Consider the following 17,419-nt stretch of genomic DNA (forward strand, 5'->3'; position numbering starts at 1 on the left):
GGAACTAATCCTAAAATAACAAACTCTTAAATAATAAATAAGTAATAAAACCTGTTATAAATAATAAACCTTACCTGGAATAATCAAATCCTAACTAATCGAAAATAAAATAAAGCAAGCAATTCTTAATATTTCAAATAATTTTTCCAAAAATACAGAAAAATAGAGAAATTAAAAAGAAGCAGTACAAAAATAGAAAAGTAAGAAGATTTAATTTCAAACAGCATGATTAAAAATTATATTGATGATGTACAGAATGTACATCACAATATATATTAAAAATTTATTACGTTTGTATAGAATATAAAAATTTCCAGAATGGCAACGAAATATTCGTTTATGTTTTTAATAATTCATATATCCCCAGCTTTCTGAAAACTAGCTATGTAAATGCGTCTGAAATAACGTGTTATGAGATACAGGCTCTTCAATTTATGATGTAAATAACCTAATTATCGTAAACCATAACTAAAGATGTTTTGATTAATGGCATCGTAAGATATCCCCTATTGGAAGATATCCTAGATTCCCCGAATGTGGCAACAAAGGAAATTCCATTGAAGTATTCGTAAGAAAATATAGAGCATCCATGGTAGGGATATAATAAAGAAGAGGTTGAATGCTGAAGAAGGGATAACGAAATGACAATCTCTCTCGCTCTCTCTAGTGCGTAAATACTATATACAGAGAGGTACCGCATACTATTAACATATGATAATTGTCACGCCAGCCTGAAGCACCACTGTCGAAGCATTACAAAATATTCGTAAAAGTGAGCATCGTTGACTGGTATCTCTCAGTTAGTCGTCAAGTGTGTAAGTAGAAGGTACGTAAGATTTACCGTGATTGGTTTCTGATAATTTCGTGCCTATAGATCAATTACTTTTAAGTTCAATTAAAGTTGCACGTGCCACACGAGCAAGCAGTTCTTATCGTGCAAGTAACTTTTATGTGATGTGTTATGTGCAAAAATTTTTATTTCCGTTAGCACGTTAGTTTTATTTTATAAATTTTAGTACTGGCTTTTTATCGGCTTATAGTGTGCAACTAAATATACTGTATAATATACAATTGTAAGTGAAGGGACAAGGTGATGGTATAAATAGGTACTTAGAGGAAAGTTGGTCGTATCTTTTTTTTTCCAAGACTGGTCTGGTAAGTAGGAATCGAAACACAATAAGATTCGAAGTTATGTAGTGAATTTTGATATAAATCTCTGAATCTTCCTATGTACGTATAGAAACGTGTTTTGATATTTACAAGTATCCAGATTTTTCTATTAAAAGTCATCAGAAATTATTGATTTTCCTATTTGTACTTCCCCTCTAAGTTCCTTGTAGTCACCTTACTAACTCAACAAAAATCAACGTTAATTTTACTAAAAGTACTATGCTGCTTTTTAGTAATGCAATAGTAACTTTGAAAGTTGCAGAGCGATGAATTTGATCGTTCTAGTATTAAACTAAATAATTTTCAAAAGTGAAATTACACAGAAACGTATGTCGATGATATTTATCATTTCTACGTTCTATTTCGCGTGATCGTGCTTCTTTTCTGATGCAAATTCAATTTATAATACGAACTAAGTTTCCTTTATTATTATCAGTTCCGCGTCTTTGTAATTCGTCACATTTTTCCGCTCTTTATCTCACAACATTGGATCATAATGTGATCCAAGTTTCTTTTATTAGATTCATTGATCATTATCAGTCCTGGGGCTTTTTAATTTGTCGCTCTTTTTATTTCAGAACAATGACGGGCTCCAAGATGCTGTTCGCATGTTTGGCGTTAATTGCTTTCCTGCATCCATTAGTTCACGTGGCGTCAGCTCAAGGTTTGTACTTCGAGTTGTCTTTTTCCATGCACTTTAAATTCCAATACGATCTGGTCACGTAGCCTTCGCATAATTTCGAAATTTTACCTGTTTGGTAATCGTCAATGAAAAAGATATTTATGCGTGACCTTAAGACATTGACAAAATTTTTATGATTTTTTATTTCCCGATTGGTCAGGAAGTTAGTGGAAAAAAACTACTTAACTATTCACGTTAATTTCTTTGGTTTAACTTTTGGGGAATGCTTCGTTAGCTTCGGGAATATTCCAATGATTCGTTTTACGCACAAAATAAGCGTGATAAATATTACATCATAGTAATGAAAACTATTGGCGTAATACCTAAGATAAAGATGCAAAGACATTCTTAGAATTTCTAATGACACCTTTATAGATTTCTAGTTTAATGTCACTACTACATTTGTATCACTTTTACCTAACGGTGTCATATAGTCTCGTTGAAAATTTGTCTAGTTCCTCAAAATGATCGCTGGAAATTTTCCTAAATTTCTACGAATTTATTTATTTATTTTAAGTAAAGAAAATGTGTATTAGAAAGATGAGATTGAAGGTTTATCTTTTTTTCAAGTATAGCGAACGCAATATGTAATCAATTAAAATTTTGTATTTTCACGTTAAAAGTTTCTTCAGATAATTATTATCCAGATGATGACTACCTTACGAATTAATGCGTGTCTGTAGGGCAATCCGGTAAACTTGATCCGCATTTTATATCGAAAGTTGAGCAATCGGTGACGCATTCTTATGCACCGAACCGCGAAAAGCAGAGTTTCATATGATCTCACCAATTTCGGATATCAGTCAAATCAGTCAAATAATAAGTTCGTGTTAATATACACATTTGATTTTTGAAAAGCTTGTTCAATTTAATAAGAGTCTTGGTAACAGGCTTATGTTTTTGTACCTAATTGGTTGTTTTCATTTACAAGTATGTCATGTTACAGTACTTATAAAATGACATTAAAATCAGAAAACTAATAACAGAAAGATTATCATTTTTCCTCTGTGGTAGTCTACATATAACATAATGCAACTAACATGTCACGATTAATGCAAAATGAATAAATTACTAATATAGATATTCTTTTAGTAACTTGTATAATCGTGAAACGAATTAGACTTTTTAAAGATAAATATTAAAGAAAACGTGGAATTGATTCCAAATCTACCACAAATATTATTTATATTACTTATTTGAGCAGTTTGAAGCGAATCAAATTGATAAGGGTTTCTCTGTTACATACTAATTTACATTTTATAAGACATAACAGACACGTTAATTAGTTTACTTAAGACACTTTCGAGATATCAAGTTAGACGCGTTTTCATGAAATTATATTAATTTATGACGATATTTTTCTATCAAGGATGCAATTATAATTGTATCGTTGATTAGTGCACGAACTACGTATATACAATTATCTATGTACATTCGTCTCTCCGAGTACCGCGCTTCAATATTGCTAATTTCGAATTCGTTCGGGAATGTAGCCTGTATCTTGCACAGGAAATTGCGCAACGAAGTTTACACAAAGGCAAATACGTATCCTTCGCTGTAGGTTCTGAGAAACCAGCCAATGATAACGTTACTTGATGAGAATTAACATAAGCGTTTTGATCGTAACAAGAATGTTTATAACTACGTTATTCCGAGATTTCAGGATTTATCATGCATCTAAATGTAACGACACAAGAGAACATTATCCAGAAATTCACATTTGTATAATCTCCAAAGCTTTTTATTTAATGCCTAATGAAGTTAATTCTAATTAAAGGATATTCCAAAGATATGCTACATGCTTATATGCTGATTTGCTATATGCTATATGATGATTTCATATTTTCTATTTTTGTATTGTCATCATGCTAATAATTATATCGTGCTAAACTTATAAAGACGAATGAAGTATCCGCAATGTAACTATGTTGTTAATTCTAGGAGAAACACGTAATCCAATCGTATACAACGTGAACGAAGTATCAGCAATAACGGTTAATATTACATGAAAAATATATATATACATATATATACATTATTATTACAAATTTTATTTAACAAGTTAATCAGAGAAGACGAATTAATTCGTCACTCTATTGTCAATTTCTTAGTTATAATAATTTCTTTTTTTATAAATGTATTATTTTAAAATCGTTTGATCCAGAATGTACCACACCGAACAATAAAGCAGGCAAGTGTCTCGGCATCAGAGTATGTAAACCGCTGCTGGAAATGCTGCAGACTCAGGGCCATGCAGCTGCCGATTTCCTGAGGCAATCAGTGTGTAAATACGAGAATAATAATCCGATCGTTTGTTGTCCGAACGAAGAAAGCAGGGAGGACAGAGGAATTTTGGTAGAGTATGAGCCTTTGCGTCCACCACACTGTGGTTTTAGCAACGTCTCTCACACCAGGGTGGTCGGTGGTAACCCAGCTGTACTTGGTACGTTTTACATTTTTCTTTTCGATTGATAATAAGCGATTTACTGCGAAGAATGAACTTTAAAGGTACTAAACAGCACATCAATGTACGTTTCAATTAGACTAAATAATAATACGATTTCATCGGTAGTGACTTCTTTTAGTTCATGTTAGGAACAGTAACCTTTTACTTGAAATTAAAAATCGATATAGGAATAATAATATGAATAGAGATGAAAAACTGTTAGAGGAGAAATTACATGTTTGAACTTTAGAGTTCACTGTAGTTCAAGTAGAAATTATATACAATTATCTGATAATTTTTATTCCATTAAAGTGAAAATTCAATTTCTCTCTTAATCAAGTCTCTATTTGGGAATATTTGTATGTATGTACTTATCGTCTTCTGCATCATCGAATACCGGATGGATAATAATAGTTTTCAACTTATTACGCGAGAAAAAGTTACGTATATTCACAACTATGGCTATTGCATTTTAGGTGCTTGGCCATGGATTGCTGCATTAGGTTTTCGTTATCCCCGAAACCCAGCTCTTGAACCACTATGGAAGTGCGGAGGTTCCCTGATATCGTCTAGGCATGTTTTAACTGCAGCACATTGTGCAGAAATCAATGAATTGTACGTGGTTCGTATCGGTGACTTAAATCTAGTACGAAATGACGACGGAGCGCATCCTGTTCAAATAGAAATCGAATCTAAAATAATACATCCTGATTATATTTCCGGAGTAACCAAACATGATATCGCCGTTCTTAAATTGGTGGAGGAGGTGCCATTTTCGGGTAAGTCTTCAAATATTGTTGAGTTGCCTATATTTATACTATTGAAGATTAGTATCATTTCTTCAAATTTCTGTTTCATATATTGTATCATAAAATATGTAGAATTCTTTATCATACTTTTCCTCATTCGTTTCGCTCACTATCACTTATTGCCTTATTTTTCAGAGTACGTATATCCCATTTGTCTTCCCGTAGAGGATAACCTTCGAAATAACAATTTCGAGCGCTATTACCCCTTCGTTGCTGGATGGGGATCACTAGCACATCGTAAGTGATATCAATTCCCCAATAAAATGAAATAGTTCCCGTCTTAAATATCTTTCTCATTTTCTTTATAGATGGACCAGGTAGTGACGATTTAATGGAAGTACAAGTGCCAGTGATTAGCAACACCGAATGCAAGAACTCTTATGCCAGATTTGCTGCTGCACATGTTACCGATACTGTATTATGCGCCGGATACACTCAGGGCGGAAAGGATGCTTGTCAAGTAATTAAATAACAGATTTGTCATAAATTATACCGTGTCTGAAGACACGTCAATTCGACATCAATCAACATCAAATCGACGTCTTAAACATTAAAAATAATAGATAAACACAATTTAATAGTTTTGCCCATTTCTCACATATCATTATGATATTTAATCTAATTTCTTTCTAATCTTAGTTTTTTTCAAAATACATATAACATATACATTATAAATTGGAATATTTCAATACATAAATTAATAATAGATTATTACTGTATATAAGTATAATTTCAATATAATTCGATTGAAATATTTCAGTAACCTTGATTAAAAATTTAATGACCGTTTCAGGGTGACAGCGGAGGACCACTGATGCTACCAAAGAAATTCACCTTCTATCAAATAGGTGTTGTGTCTTATGGTCATAAGTGCGCCGCAGCTGGATATCCCGGCGTTTACACTAGGGTCACGTCGTACCTCGACGACTTCATTCTCCCAGCGATGCAATAATACGATTATTAATGTTATATAAATATCATTTTTCGTATACGAAAAGTAAAATTAAATTTTCTTATTGTGGAAATAAGAGATAGCTCAAATTTGTATTGCTTTGTACGTTAAGAATTATAGCCTTAAAATGCACGTAATGTAGCTTTGAAACGACACTAACTTCTTACGTACGCCGAATCTGCACGACTTAGATATGTAAAGATGATAAATGAACATTAATTAAATTTCTATTAATTTTGATAATAATAAATCAACTTTCGCAAAGCTTCTATAAATTTTCTTTCTGATGTATCAAGAGCCTGATTAAATATTCCACGTAGAATGTATACTTCTTGTATGTACATACCAAATTTCGGACTAATCTAAAACACTTCATAAGATAGGAAGCTTCTGGAAGTTCGGACACAGAGAGTGCATAAAATACAAGATAAATCTCGCGTCTTCCAAAACTATTTTTTATTCGTTAAAATCTCCCTGTATATTCATGCAATCACGTGCATCCTCGAAGTTTTTATTAGTTTGCAGTTAAATATTCTCTTTCTGCATTTTTAGTTATATGTAAGAGAACTTTTCATTCAGGTAAAGGTATAGTTAGAGATTACACATTACACATACTTACAAGACACTTTATGATACAAGACACTGTGATGATAAATAAAAAAGTTTATACTGTTAAATCTGTTCGTATGTTATTGCATGTAGATACATGTGTACGTGACGTACATTATTTTTGTATCGCCTTGAACGTTTCAATGTTCATAGGAAAACACTATCATAGTTGATAAATCACTAAGTACCTTTCGCAATAATAGAGAATGTAGACAATATATATATGATGTTTGAGACAGTATGTATATGTATACATATATTCATAGATACAAAAATGCACAGACGAGGCTGCGGTAACACATTTTTCTGTATTACGATCACCTGCAACCAATCTTTTTTCTTGTCATTTTCAATGTTACCGACTGAGCGTAGAATAAGATTCTGACACTGATGGTAGTAGTAGGAATTAAAACTACATTTGAGTAGATAATTAAGGGGCGGGATAATTAAAATATCATTGGACTAGGTGCGTTTGTACAGCTATCTATAACAATAAGTATTTTACGTTTAATGCATTAGAGATTATCTATGGACTATGACCACGAAGAATTCATTAATACTATTCACTATCGATTATCATTATACCTGATTCATCGTTTAAAAGATTACAGATTGGAATTCCATATCCATTGTAGTCGATATTAGTATCAATTTAGAGTGGTATATAAGTAAAAAAATACCGCGGTATTGTAAGACTTTTATTGAAAGTGATCGTTGCTATTCCATTGCCTTCGAGGTAAAAAAGATATTGTAGTGATAATAGATTAGCAGAACTTTATTACAAAGGAAATCCTGCTACGTAATATAGACGTTAGATGTCAGGATGTCGTTGATAACGTCGCACGTGTTACGTTGCCGCAGTTTAAATAAACTTGCTACTCCGCTCAGATTAGCAGCGACCGGTACTGTTAGTAAGTCACGACCGTGTTCTCTGTTTGAAAAATACGTGAGGAAAATGTCATACACGACGATCGAAAGGGGTGCACCAAACAGCATTGATTACAGAATATATTTCAGTAAGTATGGAATAACATAACCTTAAAGCTAAACCGTTTCGTCTTTCGACTTTCTCAACGACCGTTAATATGTCGTCACCGGTTACTTCACTAAAATTTTTGAGCATATCATCGTACGACCTCGTGTTCTTCATAACATGACTCTTATATTTTGTATCATTTTCAACTTGAATATTGAAATTACATATTTTAACACACTGAATATGGAACACGTTTCTTCGAACGTGTATACATAACATGTTAGTTTTTCGTACGCATTTTTTGCATCTTAATGTATGAAAAAACCAATGTTTTTCTGAACGTATTTACATTCTTAGAGTAGGAGTTTCGTCATTTCAATAGAAACGAGTTCCGCGTAATATGTACGTGATATCTAGCTTTGGTGAAAGGATCGGATGCTTTCAGTGAGAGAAAAATATTCGGTTTCCTATTTGTCGCATATGTTTATAGTTCATTCCTATTTTTACTAATGTTATTTCAATTCTATTTGATATTTTAATTATTGAAGATGATCCATTTGAAGGTACCTCAAGTTTGAGGTTTGCGCGTTCGTCTTCATTTTTTTAATACGTGTTGCGCAAAAAATTGCACGCTTGTCCATGATCTTTATTTATTACGTATTACGTATGACGTAATTTCTCTGTTAAAATTGCAAGATCAAATCTATCATCTTTTAATATCAGTTTAAATTCCCCTAATACTTCTTAGTGCATTTTATTTATATATATATCAGATCTTTGTATCTAAACCTCAATTTTTTTTAGAGTATTTTTTTGAATACTTGCTTTTCTTGTAAAAAGAAAATCAGGTTTATGAAGAAATATATTTCTATATACAAGTTATGTGCTATATGTATTATAGGAAATGATACTGGCCCAATTTCACCCATGCATGACATTCCACTTTATGCTGATGAAGCTAATAAAATAGTGAATATGGTTGTTGAGATACCAAGATGGACAAATGCAAAGATGGAGATCAATCTTAAAGAAACATTAAATCCTATCAAGCAAGATGTTAAAAAGGGCAAATTGAGATATGTTGCCAATTGTTTTCCTCATCATGGATATATATGGAACTATGGGGCTTTACCACAGGTAGTTTAATCCTCTGATGAAACTATTATCAAGGCATTATGTTATCAATATGAGGAATTAGAGTACAAAGAGATTTGTAATTACAATATGATAAAGATGATGCATTTCCTCTTCTGTGACATTCTCTAATGGTTATAAAATGATATCATCAATTTTATTGGCTGTAATCTGAAGCAAAATGAATGATGATTGTGTGGTATAGACATATATACATTTTTCTATCCATGCACATTCACTCAAGTGTGTGAACAATGTCTTATCATAGCTTATGTACACTCTTAGTCTGGGTTCAAGACCATATTATCTGTAGTAGTTATTGTATAATGCTCAATTTTTCTCTATTTAGTTTTATATATACTCTCTATTAACTTTTCCTTTTTTACTTAAATATTTTGATAAATAAATTTGTAAGGCATTTTGCAATATAAAGTAGTCATAAGAAATACTGCTTTTTAAACAGACATGGGAAAATCCCGAAGTCTTGGATGAAGCTACTGGGTGTAAAGGAGATAATGATCCCATTGATGTCCTTGAAATAGGATATAGGGTAAGGAATTTTTCTCAAAAGTCAATTAATGAGAAATTTTACTTTGCACTTAATAAAATGCCTCTTGTCATTAGATTGCCAAAAGAGGAGAGATCTTGAAGGTAAAAATTTTGGGTTGTGTTGCACTCATTGATGAAGGTGTGTAATATTTAATAAATAATTAAGAATTATTTTTTCAGATATGTTATCTTATTTTTGCTAATTTTAGGTGAAACTGATTGGAAGATTATTGTTATCGATGTCAATGACCCCTTGGCAGATCAAATGAATGGTAAGACTAATATTCTACAGCTAATGATTAGATTAATCATACTCTGATTTATTTACCAATTTATGGTATTTTTTTACAGATGTATCTGATATTGAAAAGCTTTATCCTGGTCTAATGAAAGCTACAATTGAATGGTTCAAGATTTATAAGATACCAGATGGTAAACCAGAGAATCAATTTGCATTTAATGGGGAGGCAAAACCAAGAGATTTTGCTTTGCATATAGTAGAGGAAGTAAATCAACATTGGCAGAATCTCATTAAACGAGAAGCTCCTGCAGGAGGAATTGCATGGTTTGTAAATTCCCCAAATATTTTATTCGAACAAAAATATTCATTTCAGACACTAAATTACACAAATAAAAACAATTTGCACAGCACTAATACAACAGTGATAGGCAGTCCCTTCAAAATAACTCCAGAGGCTGGTGAAGAAATACTGGAGAAAGCTCCAGGAACATTGGAGGCTCAAGCAATAGATCCTATTGGTAAGATACAAATATTCATTTGTTTGTGTCAATTATTTAATTAACTTCAAATAACACGCAGTTTTGATTTATTTACAGTTAATAAATTTTACTTCATTGAACTATTACAACATAAATTATAAACACATTCAAGATATTAATTCTAAAAAAGTTTCGTTATTTACTTATTCTCTATATGTGTTGTTAATTGTTATATGTATTGTATACGTTGATATTAAATAATTGCTATTAAAATATTTTGCTATTTGATTTCAGTCGATAAATGGCATTACGTGCATCTGAAATGAGAGTAAAGGGGTATTCTCACATCAATACATCTGTTGATGCTTACATACACTTGCTTGTTTTTATGGCACATAATGGAATACCGCGTATTGTTGCCACACCATAAGTTTTAATACATTCGATAGTTATAGGTAGTATTTAAATGCTATTGCATGTGCTTGCAGTACCGAAACAAGTAACTTATACGCGCAGTCAACCGTACATGTATCTTATTATTTATTTTAATACGTTTGTAATTATCAAATTTGAAAATATGTGTACAAGGTTCCTTTAGTATTTTTTGACCACGCATTGAAATATTCTTGTTACTGTACTGTACGTACACACAGATGTAATGGGCAGTAGGAATTAAATATACTCTTGTTAAAGGTTGTGACACAGCTTTCGATAGATATTCAGGAATAAGGTATTCTAAACCAATAAACATATTTTTCACTCACAATTTGTTATATTACAGATCCAATGTAATACAATAAATTAGTTTGCGACTTAAATTTCACATTTTTTATGAAAGATCTTAAATCCTGTATACCTATTTCCTACTTCCGAAAAAATATATATATATATAAAAAGGAAAAGAAATGAACGAAGAGACTATATTGTGAAAATTTACATAATTACCTTGAAATCTATACTTAGATTAATAGATTTAAAAAATCGATGACTAATCAGCTAAGTTGGAATTAAATTACTGATATATCTAATAAAAGCATAAATGCTGTGTTAATTATAAAGAAAACCTTACTTATACTGTGTGATCGTGTCGAAGATGCGTGTTTAGCTACAACATTCCGCAATGAAGTAGTCTCTGAGGAGACATTTGAGTCTGTTTCGTAGTATACTAAACATATGAGCCGCGAGGAATATACATCGTCCTGCAGGACACACATCTCCGGACCCGGGAGACGAATTGGCCCTTTGGTACAATAAATTCCTAAGAGAAGCGAGATCTAACAACGAAGTGAGGAATCGAACCATCTCAAATATTAAAAGTAATTTTAAACTAAGTTATCTCATCTATCAATAATACATACAGAATTTCACAAACATTTTTGCTATAATGATAATATCTAAATCTCTTTAAACTTTTCCAAAGATAAAAAAAAAGATAAAAAATTTCATTAACATTTCATAGAGAAAAATGAATAGTTATAGAATTGTACAATATTATAATTCTTTGTTATAACTTCAATCTCTATTCAGTTTATTCGGAAGTGTTGGTGTAAATGTAAAGAGTATGAAAGATGAGATGGGTAAATAAGCGAGTATATATTGTACTATGGTTATTATAAACCAAGCCTTATTTCTTCATCGTGAGGACAAAGTTAAATAAATATCAAAAAGAAATATTAATCAAGTAATATCGTAATCCCGAGATTTCCCTGTAGCAAATAGCGGTCAACGTAGCAAGACAACCGCAAAGAAGGCAATATTTAACAAATATGTATAAAGTAGCGACCCCTTCGAGTTGGTTTAGTAACATCTCCCCTTTTGTATTTCCCGGTAATGCGATCTATTTTATAGAGATGTCTGCGCGATGTTGTCTTCCTGGCTTCTACTCTCACGGGAAGTGTCCGTGCACTTCCACCCGAGGAAAATAGCTCAGCAACCAGGGAAGTGGGTGGGGGTTAAGATATAGTCCAGGTTGCACGGTAAGAAAATAGTAAGACAAATTGCCACGACAACTTTTCACTCGAAATACAGGCCTGCTTTTATGTCTCTAAGTACCTTCAAAGAAAGGATAAAACTTAACGAAATGGTAGAAAGTACCTGTCACTTGTATCCTGCGTTACTAAAATCTTGAACGTAACTCCAGAAAGTACAGGCACCATAACGTAGATACACACCATTCTACTATTATTCGAGGATCTCGTTGAGCTCGCTGCGATAACATTAACTTTCCTTTAAAAGCTCAATAACGGTAACGATTTAATTTTACGACGTCGATTTTGAATCGTTTCAGAAATTCGTCGCGTGATTTCATTCAATTGACAAATAATTTAACTATTGTTCTCTGATAGGTTGTCCATCTCGACTTTTCATCCCCACCCTTCTGATTCCTTCCCGCCATTTTTTGCATCAGTTCGAACGACAGATGTAACAATCGATGTCAATCATCGTCAAATCCAATTTCTTCCACAAATTGTTTATAACATCTAATTTTAAGCATTAATCTAGAAAGTAATGGAAGTAACTAGATTCATTTATAGCCGGATCATTTATTACGGAACTTTTAATTCCACAATTTTGAAAACAAAAAAGGTGTTTCCATTTTCAAATCATTTTCAGATAATACGTACATATTCTTTTCTTGCTCTATTACATCTCTATTTCCAAATAATACAACAAAACCCCTAAGGTTTTTAGCGAATATCGGTTCAACTCCTACCAAAACACGATACGTCATCGAACGTAATGAAACCTCGAGCAACGAGGTGTCGAGTTAAGGAAATTCTGGTTTAGAATCACTCATCAAAGAGTCCCTAATCTGATGCGGGTTCGAGAAGAAAGTACATAAGAGGAAAGAAAAAAAAGAAAGGAGAATCTTGCCAGGTCAGTTTGGACGAGTATCCGATGCTGGATGGGGACTGGATTCTTTCTTGGTGCCCTCCTGCCGAATTCCCCGCGCCCTTTTTTTCTCTTGTCAACTCACTGGCGATACCGGCTAGGTGAACCGAGAGAGCAAGTGGAGGTATTGACTGGCGCAGTGTACCACGCGCTCGCGCGAATCTTGCTACCGGAGACTCGCTGAGGTAGACGTAGCTGCACCGTAGCTCGTGGAAAAGGAACAGAGTGAGAGGGGTAGTCCCGCTTATATAGGTAACCGCCCGCAGCCCCCAGCGTCCCTCTCTGACATTCGCCGGAATCCGACCAATAGGCGACCACGCGTCTGTGGTAGTGCGGCGTCGCCTCGACTCAGCTCGCGCAGTCACAACTCGTTCGACCGTCGAACTGTACGCTTCCGCTTAGCGGGATACACGGGTAGCACAGAACGTGTTGGAGTTTACGTGCGCGCCTTTTCAACATCGTTTTCCTGTCATCGTTTCGCGGACAGATTCCATTGTTCTTAGTTGTCGAATCGTGTGACGGTGCACGTGTTTTGCGGGAATTTGCGCGGCGTCTCCTCGTTTCATTGGTTCACGGTAGACGGTGCTCTCCCGCGGGATCAAGAGCCATGCGATTTTCCTGGGTGTTCGTGGCCACGGTGCTACTGGTTCTAGTCAGCGAGGCGAGGTGCAAACGGAAATTCGACGGAGATTTTGAGTTCGCCGAAGAGGTAAGTAAGTTCAGTCATAGTTATTTACGATTGTACGACGTTTCTTGGTTGCCTTTGTCACGCAACGACCGCCACCGGCTAGCTGACATGTCACGTCGCGTTTTGGAAATCCGACAAGCGCATTAATACACTGCATAGTGGACCATATAGCAGTTCTTGTAAATAAATAATAAAATCGATCAGGGGCGTATTCCTGTGCTTCTTATTTGTAACTGGCCATCGGATCTTTATGCGTTTTCGGAGAATATACGGGTGCAAAAATTTACAGAATGCATATGACATTGTCAATGGACAAAACAAAGTTTTATTTACATCCTATTCTTTTAGTTATGCTCATACAAATATAAAATTGCATAAACATCCACAGTCTATTACGAAGAACATAGAAAGTGATGTTTATACTTGTGAAAAGTATAATATTCGATATAAAAATAATTTTATTCAGTAATAGTTTAAATTCATTTTTAACCACTCAATGGAAAAGGCGCGCTGGGTTGAAAAGCAACCAGTGCTGGTTTTTGTTTCCGTGTAATGATTCGAAACAGAAAAGCATAATCGTGAATCGATTGGGTCTCTGTTGTTTGAATCCGTGTTGCGTGTTGTTTACGCGATATGCTTTGTTTTATTAGTGGAACAGAAGACGCGGTAAAACGATTCTTATTGGAACGCGTCGGTTGGCTGTCGTCCGTTTATCGGTAGGACGAAGATCGAACTCGCGATTCTCTAGTCAAGTGGTTATGTTTTTCGCGAAGTTAGTCATAAGATGTAACGGAACAGTTTGAAAAGTTCGATCAAATTTGTTAGTTAGTGTTGCCAAGGATACGATTCATGAAAAATAGCTGTCGAAGGTTGAACATATCGTAAAGCTGTTGCTGAATGAAATAATACGTTGTTTTTGTTTCCATCTCGCGGTTCAGGTAAGTCTTATGATTTGTTTTTCAACTCATTATCCATCGAATGTGAATACAATCTTTCGATTCTTAAACCGAGCAAATTTATAACAAGGTATCGAGGATTCAATGAACAGTAAATTGTTTGTTATTTTTCGTTTATATGTATATAAAGACCACAGGTGTAAAATATGATCGCCTTTTGGGGGGGAGCAATTTTAAAATTCAATATGTCGTTAATCAATCTCATCTTTTCATTCTATTCTGGGATTGTGTTTTTTTTTAGCTTTTTGAACATTTCAGAAATATTAATAACATTGCTTGTGCAGATTAATATTGATATAGCTAAACTAACATAAGAATTATAGTAGTATTATACGTTTCTTACAAAATGTTGTGAATTTATCATTTATTTTCAAAAATTTATATCTTTCATTTCATTTCGTTTCATATCGAAATACTTCTCTTTATTTTCTTTGTGCATGGTCTTCACATATTCATAACGAAATATAATTGGCGGCAACCTTCTTTAACAGCGTCCATAAAATACACATTTATAACCGCAGTTCATTAGGTGGCTAGAGAGCACGCAATGCAGCCACTTTTACTTTCACGTAACTGGATCAATGGTCTAAGTTATAGGTCCAATTGTTTATTTTTTTTTTTCCTGAACCGCGGCGTGGTCATTTTCTATACGTCCGATCTCGGTTAGATAAACATCATGATCGCAAATAATTATGCACGTATAATATACGCGTGTGCATAAGCACGTACATCTTTCATTACGCATAATGTTTCCATGGTGCGTGCACCATATGCCATTGATTACATGTAAATCTTTTAGAGTACTAGCTCGAAGTGTGCTTTCGACTGCAATGCAGTGAGTCGAGTAACAAAGCAAAGAAAGAAACACCGTGTAAGTTAGCCCTTGCTACGTCTTTTTTATTTTACGTATGAACGATTGTATCGCTGGCTCGCTAAGCGAGTGACACGTTCTACAAATCGTCAATTGTCAGATGTTTGTATAAATTAACACTGGAAGCGAGCTACTTATGAAGATGATAATGTTATAATTATTCGATAATAGAATTATACCGTTTGTCATAATTGTCATAATTCAATGTAAGATTGCTTTAACATATTTCTGGATTGTGAAATCCAAAGCCAATTAATTAAATCGTAAAAGATAGAAAACATTTCCAGCGCTAAATAATTGAATAACCAATAATTCTCTATTTTCAATTTTCTATTGCAAATCAATGTCTGGAGAAGTTCACTTTTTTTACGTTGTATCATATCGCTCTTCTATAGCAAATTGACGTTATCAATGTGGCAGGAAGTTCGTATTGCAACTACAGAATTATTTATACCGTATAAGGTCAACTATTTTTCACATTTGAGTACCGTCTACGGAACATTCCATGCAGGATGTATCTTTATCGACAAAGTCCACGTTAGGGATGAACTTAAAACGCCATATTTAATTTTCTACACGTTCAAACAACGAATCCTATGAACGAATCATATATATTCAATTGAAACTTCTTTCTTTCAATATTTCCACACGATAGAAGCATAAATGCGCCATTTCTGTTGATCATTGGAGGAAATAATACAATAGTATTAAACTGCGCGTTCGGCGAGGTACTTCGAACGTCAACAAATAGGAAAACTTTTTTTTGTCATTTACTCGTATCATATTACACTGCGTTTCAAGCATACGCTTCTGGCCTTGGTTTCAAAGTGTAAACACTCCAAGACACATCGACACATTCGCAGGATCGTTTCGTGTTGCGCGGCCATCGTTTAATATCCACAACTGGAAGGAATTGGAAAACAAGGTCAGGAACAGAGACTGCACGTGTGCATTTATCTTTCCGCGGGACTAGGCCAGTTAGTGTTATTGTTGTTGAGTCTCGGATCCGAAAAAGGTTCGTTTCATTGCGCGCGGGAGCTTAATATCGCGCGCACTTTAAATTTCTGAAGCGGCGTTTTCAACGGCGTGGCTCTGCCCCAATTTTTCCCATTGCTATAACGTTATAACTCCCTGTACCCGGTGCTGGCTGTATGCACCACCCACCGACACTTGACCCTCTTATCTTTTCTTCTTTACAATCCGCATCGCCATTTTTCGACTCGCGAACACGCGTCACGCATCGCCTGCCCTCCGTGAGAAACTGTTGAACCACTTACCAATAACGCCTCGCTTTCACGATAATTGCGTTTTTTTCCCCCCCGTTGCTTCCCCCTCGTTACCTCGCGAGCAACTCGCATTTTCCACGTTAGGCGGGCAAATACTGCATTTCCGTTCGTGGGAATGCTGCAGAATGCTATATAAAGCAGTCGGTTATTAGAGTTAGGTATCTTTTGATTGTTCGAACCTCTCAGAAGTCACATCGATCAACTTGCGACTTATTTCTTGTGAATTTCACAATTACTTTATCTAAGTACGTAATTCGTATAAGACTTCTTCAGAAATAACTGATTTATTTCTGTAAATTTATTTATCCTAACGTTTGAAAAGTGCATTAAGCTTCTCTTGCAATACAGTCTGCAATTTATAGAGTCGATCGATATGACTTTTGAATAGTTAAGTTCATCTTGAGCATTAGGTATTTATTGGAAGATAAAATTAATTATCTAATGATTTAGGATAATTAAGGTTGATTGTTTAAGGTTAAGGTGGATTTTGGGTAATTTTGAGAGATACGAATTTCGTTTCTAAATATGTTTCTAAATGTTTTGAAGGTATCGATTATCATACTTGGCAGGTCATGTAATGAATATCTTTTAGAATACTTATTTGTTATGCATAGCTGATTATATTAACTAATTTTTATGAACTCGAGCTTCCATATATTATACTACTAAAATACCTCGA

General features: G+C 34.1%; 2 protein-coding genes and 1 long non-coding RNA gene across 5 annotated transcripts; 2 read left to right on the forward strand and 1 right to left on the reverse strand.

Annotated features, from left to right (window-relative positions):
- The first annotated feature begins 646 nt into the window (after positions 1-646).
- Positions 647-6,323, forward strand: LOC126914595 (venom serine protease Bi-VSP). Of its 2 annotated transcripts, none has more exons than XM_050718720.1 (7): positions 647-826; positions 1,749-1,834; positions 4,017-4,295; positions 4,775-5,077; positions 5,243-5,344; positions 5,416-5,567; positions 5,901-6,323. In XM_050718720.1, the coding sequence occupies exons 2-7, from the start codon at positions 1,753-1,755 to the stop codon at positions 6,057-6,059; spliced, it is 1,077 nt and encodes a 358-aa protein (XP_050574677.1). In that variant the 5' UTR covers positions 647-826; positions 1,749-1,752; the 3' UTR covers positions 6,060-6,323. The 2 variants fall into 2 exon arrangements, with proteins under 2 accessions (XP_050574677.1, XP_050574679.1); XM_050718722.1 differs by lacking the exon at positions 647-826 and adding an exon at positions 863-1,155.
- Positions 6,324-7,476: 1,153 nt separating this feature from the next.
- On the forward strand, positions 7,477-10,778 carry LOC126914596 (inorganic pyrophosphatase). Of its 2 annotated transcripts, none has more exons than XM_050718724.1 (8): positions 7,477-7,684; positions 8,546-8,781; positions 9,242-9,328; positions 9,403-9,466; positions 9,537-9,599; positions 9,679-9,892; positions 9,977-10,086; positions 10,342-10,778. In XM_050718724.1, the coding sequence occupies exons 1-8, from the start codon at positions 7,492-7,494 to the stop codon at positions 10,371-10,373; spliced, it is 999 nt and encodes a 332-aa protein (XP_050574681.1). In that variant the 5' UTR covers positions 7,477-7,491; the 3' UTR covers positions 10,374-10,778. The 2 variants fall into 2 exon arrangements, with proteins under 2 accessions (XP_050574681.1, XP_050574680.1); XM_050718723.1 differs by lacking the exon at positions 10,342-10,778 and adding an exon at positions 10,165-10,322.
- On the reverse strand, positions 10,663-13,135 carry LOC126914625 (uncharacterized). Its single transcript, XR_007709748.1, has 2 exons — positions 12,219-13,135; positions 10,663-12,099 (listed from the first exon to the last, which is right to left on the reverse strand). It is a non-coding gene; the product is annotated as an uncharacterized LOC126914625 (long non-coding RNA).
- Positions 13,136-17,419: the final 4,284 nt, after the last annotated feature.

This window comes from Bombus affinis, chromosome 3 (genome assembly GCF_024516045.1).
Source record: "Bombus affinis isolate iyBomAffi1 chromosome 3, iyBomAffi1.2, whole genome shotgun sequence".
Lineage (NCBI taxonomy): Eukaryota > Metazoa > Arthropoda > Insecta > Hymenoptera > Apidae > Bombus > Bombus affinis.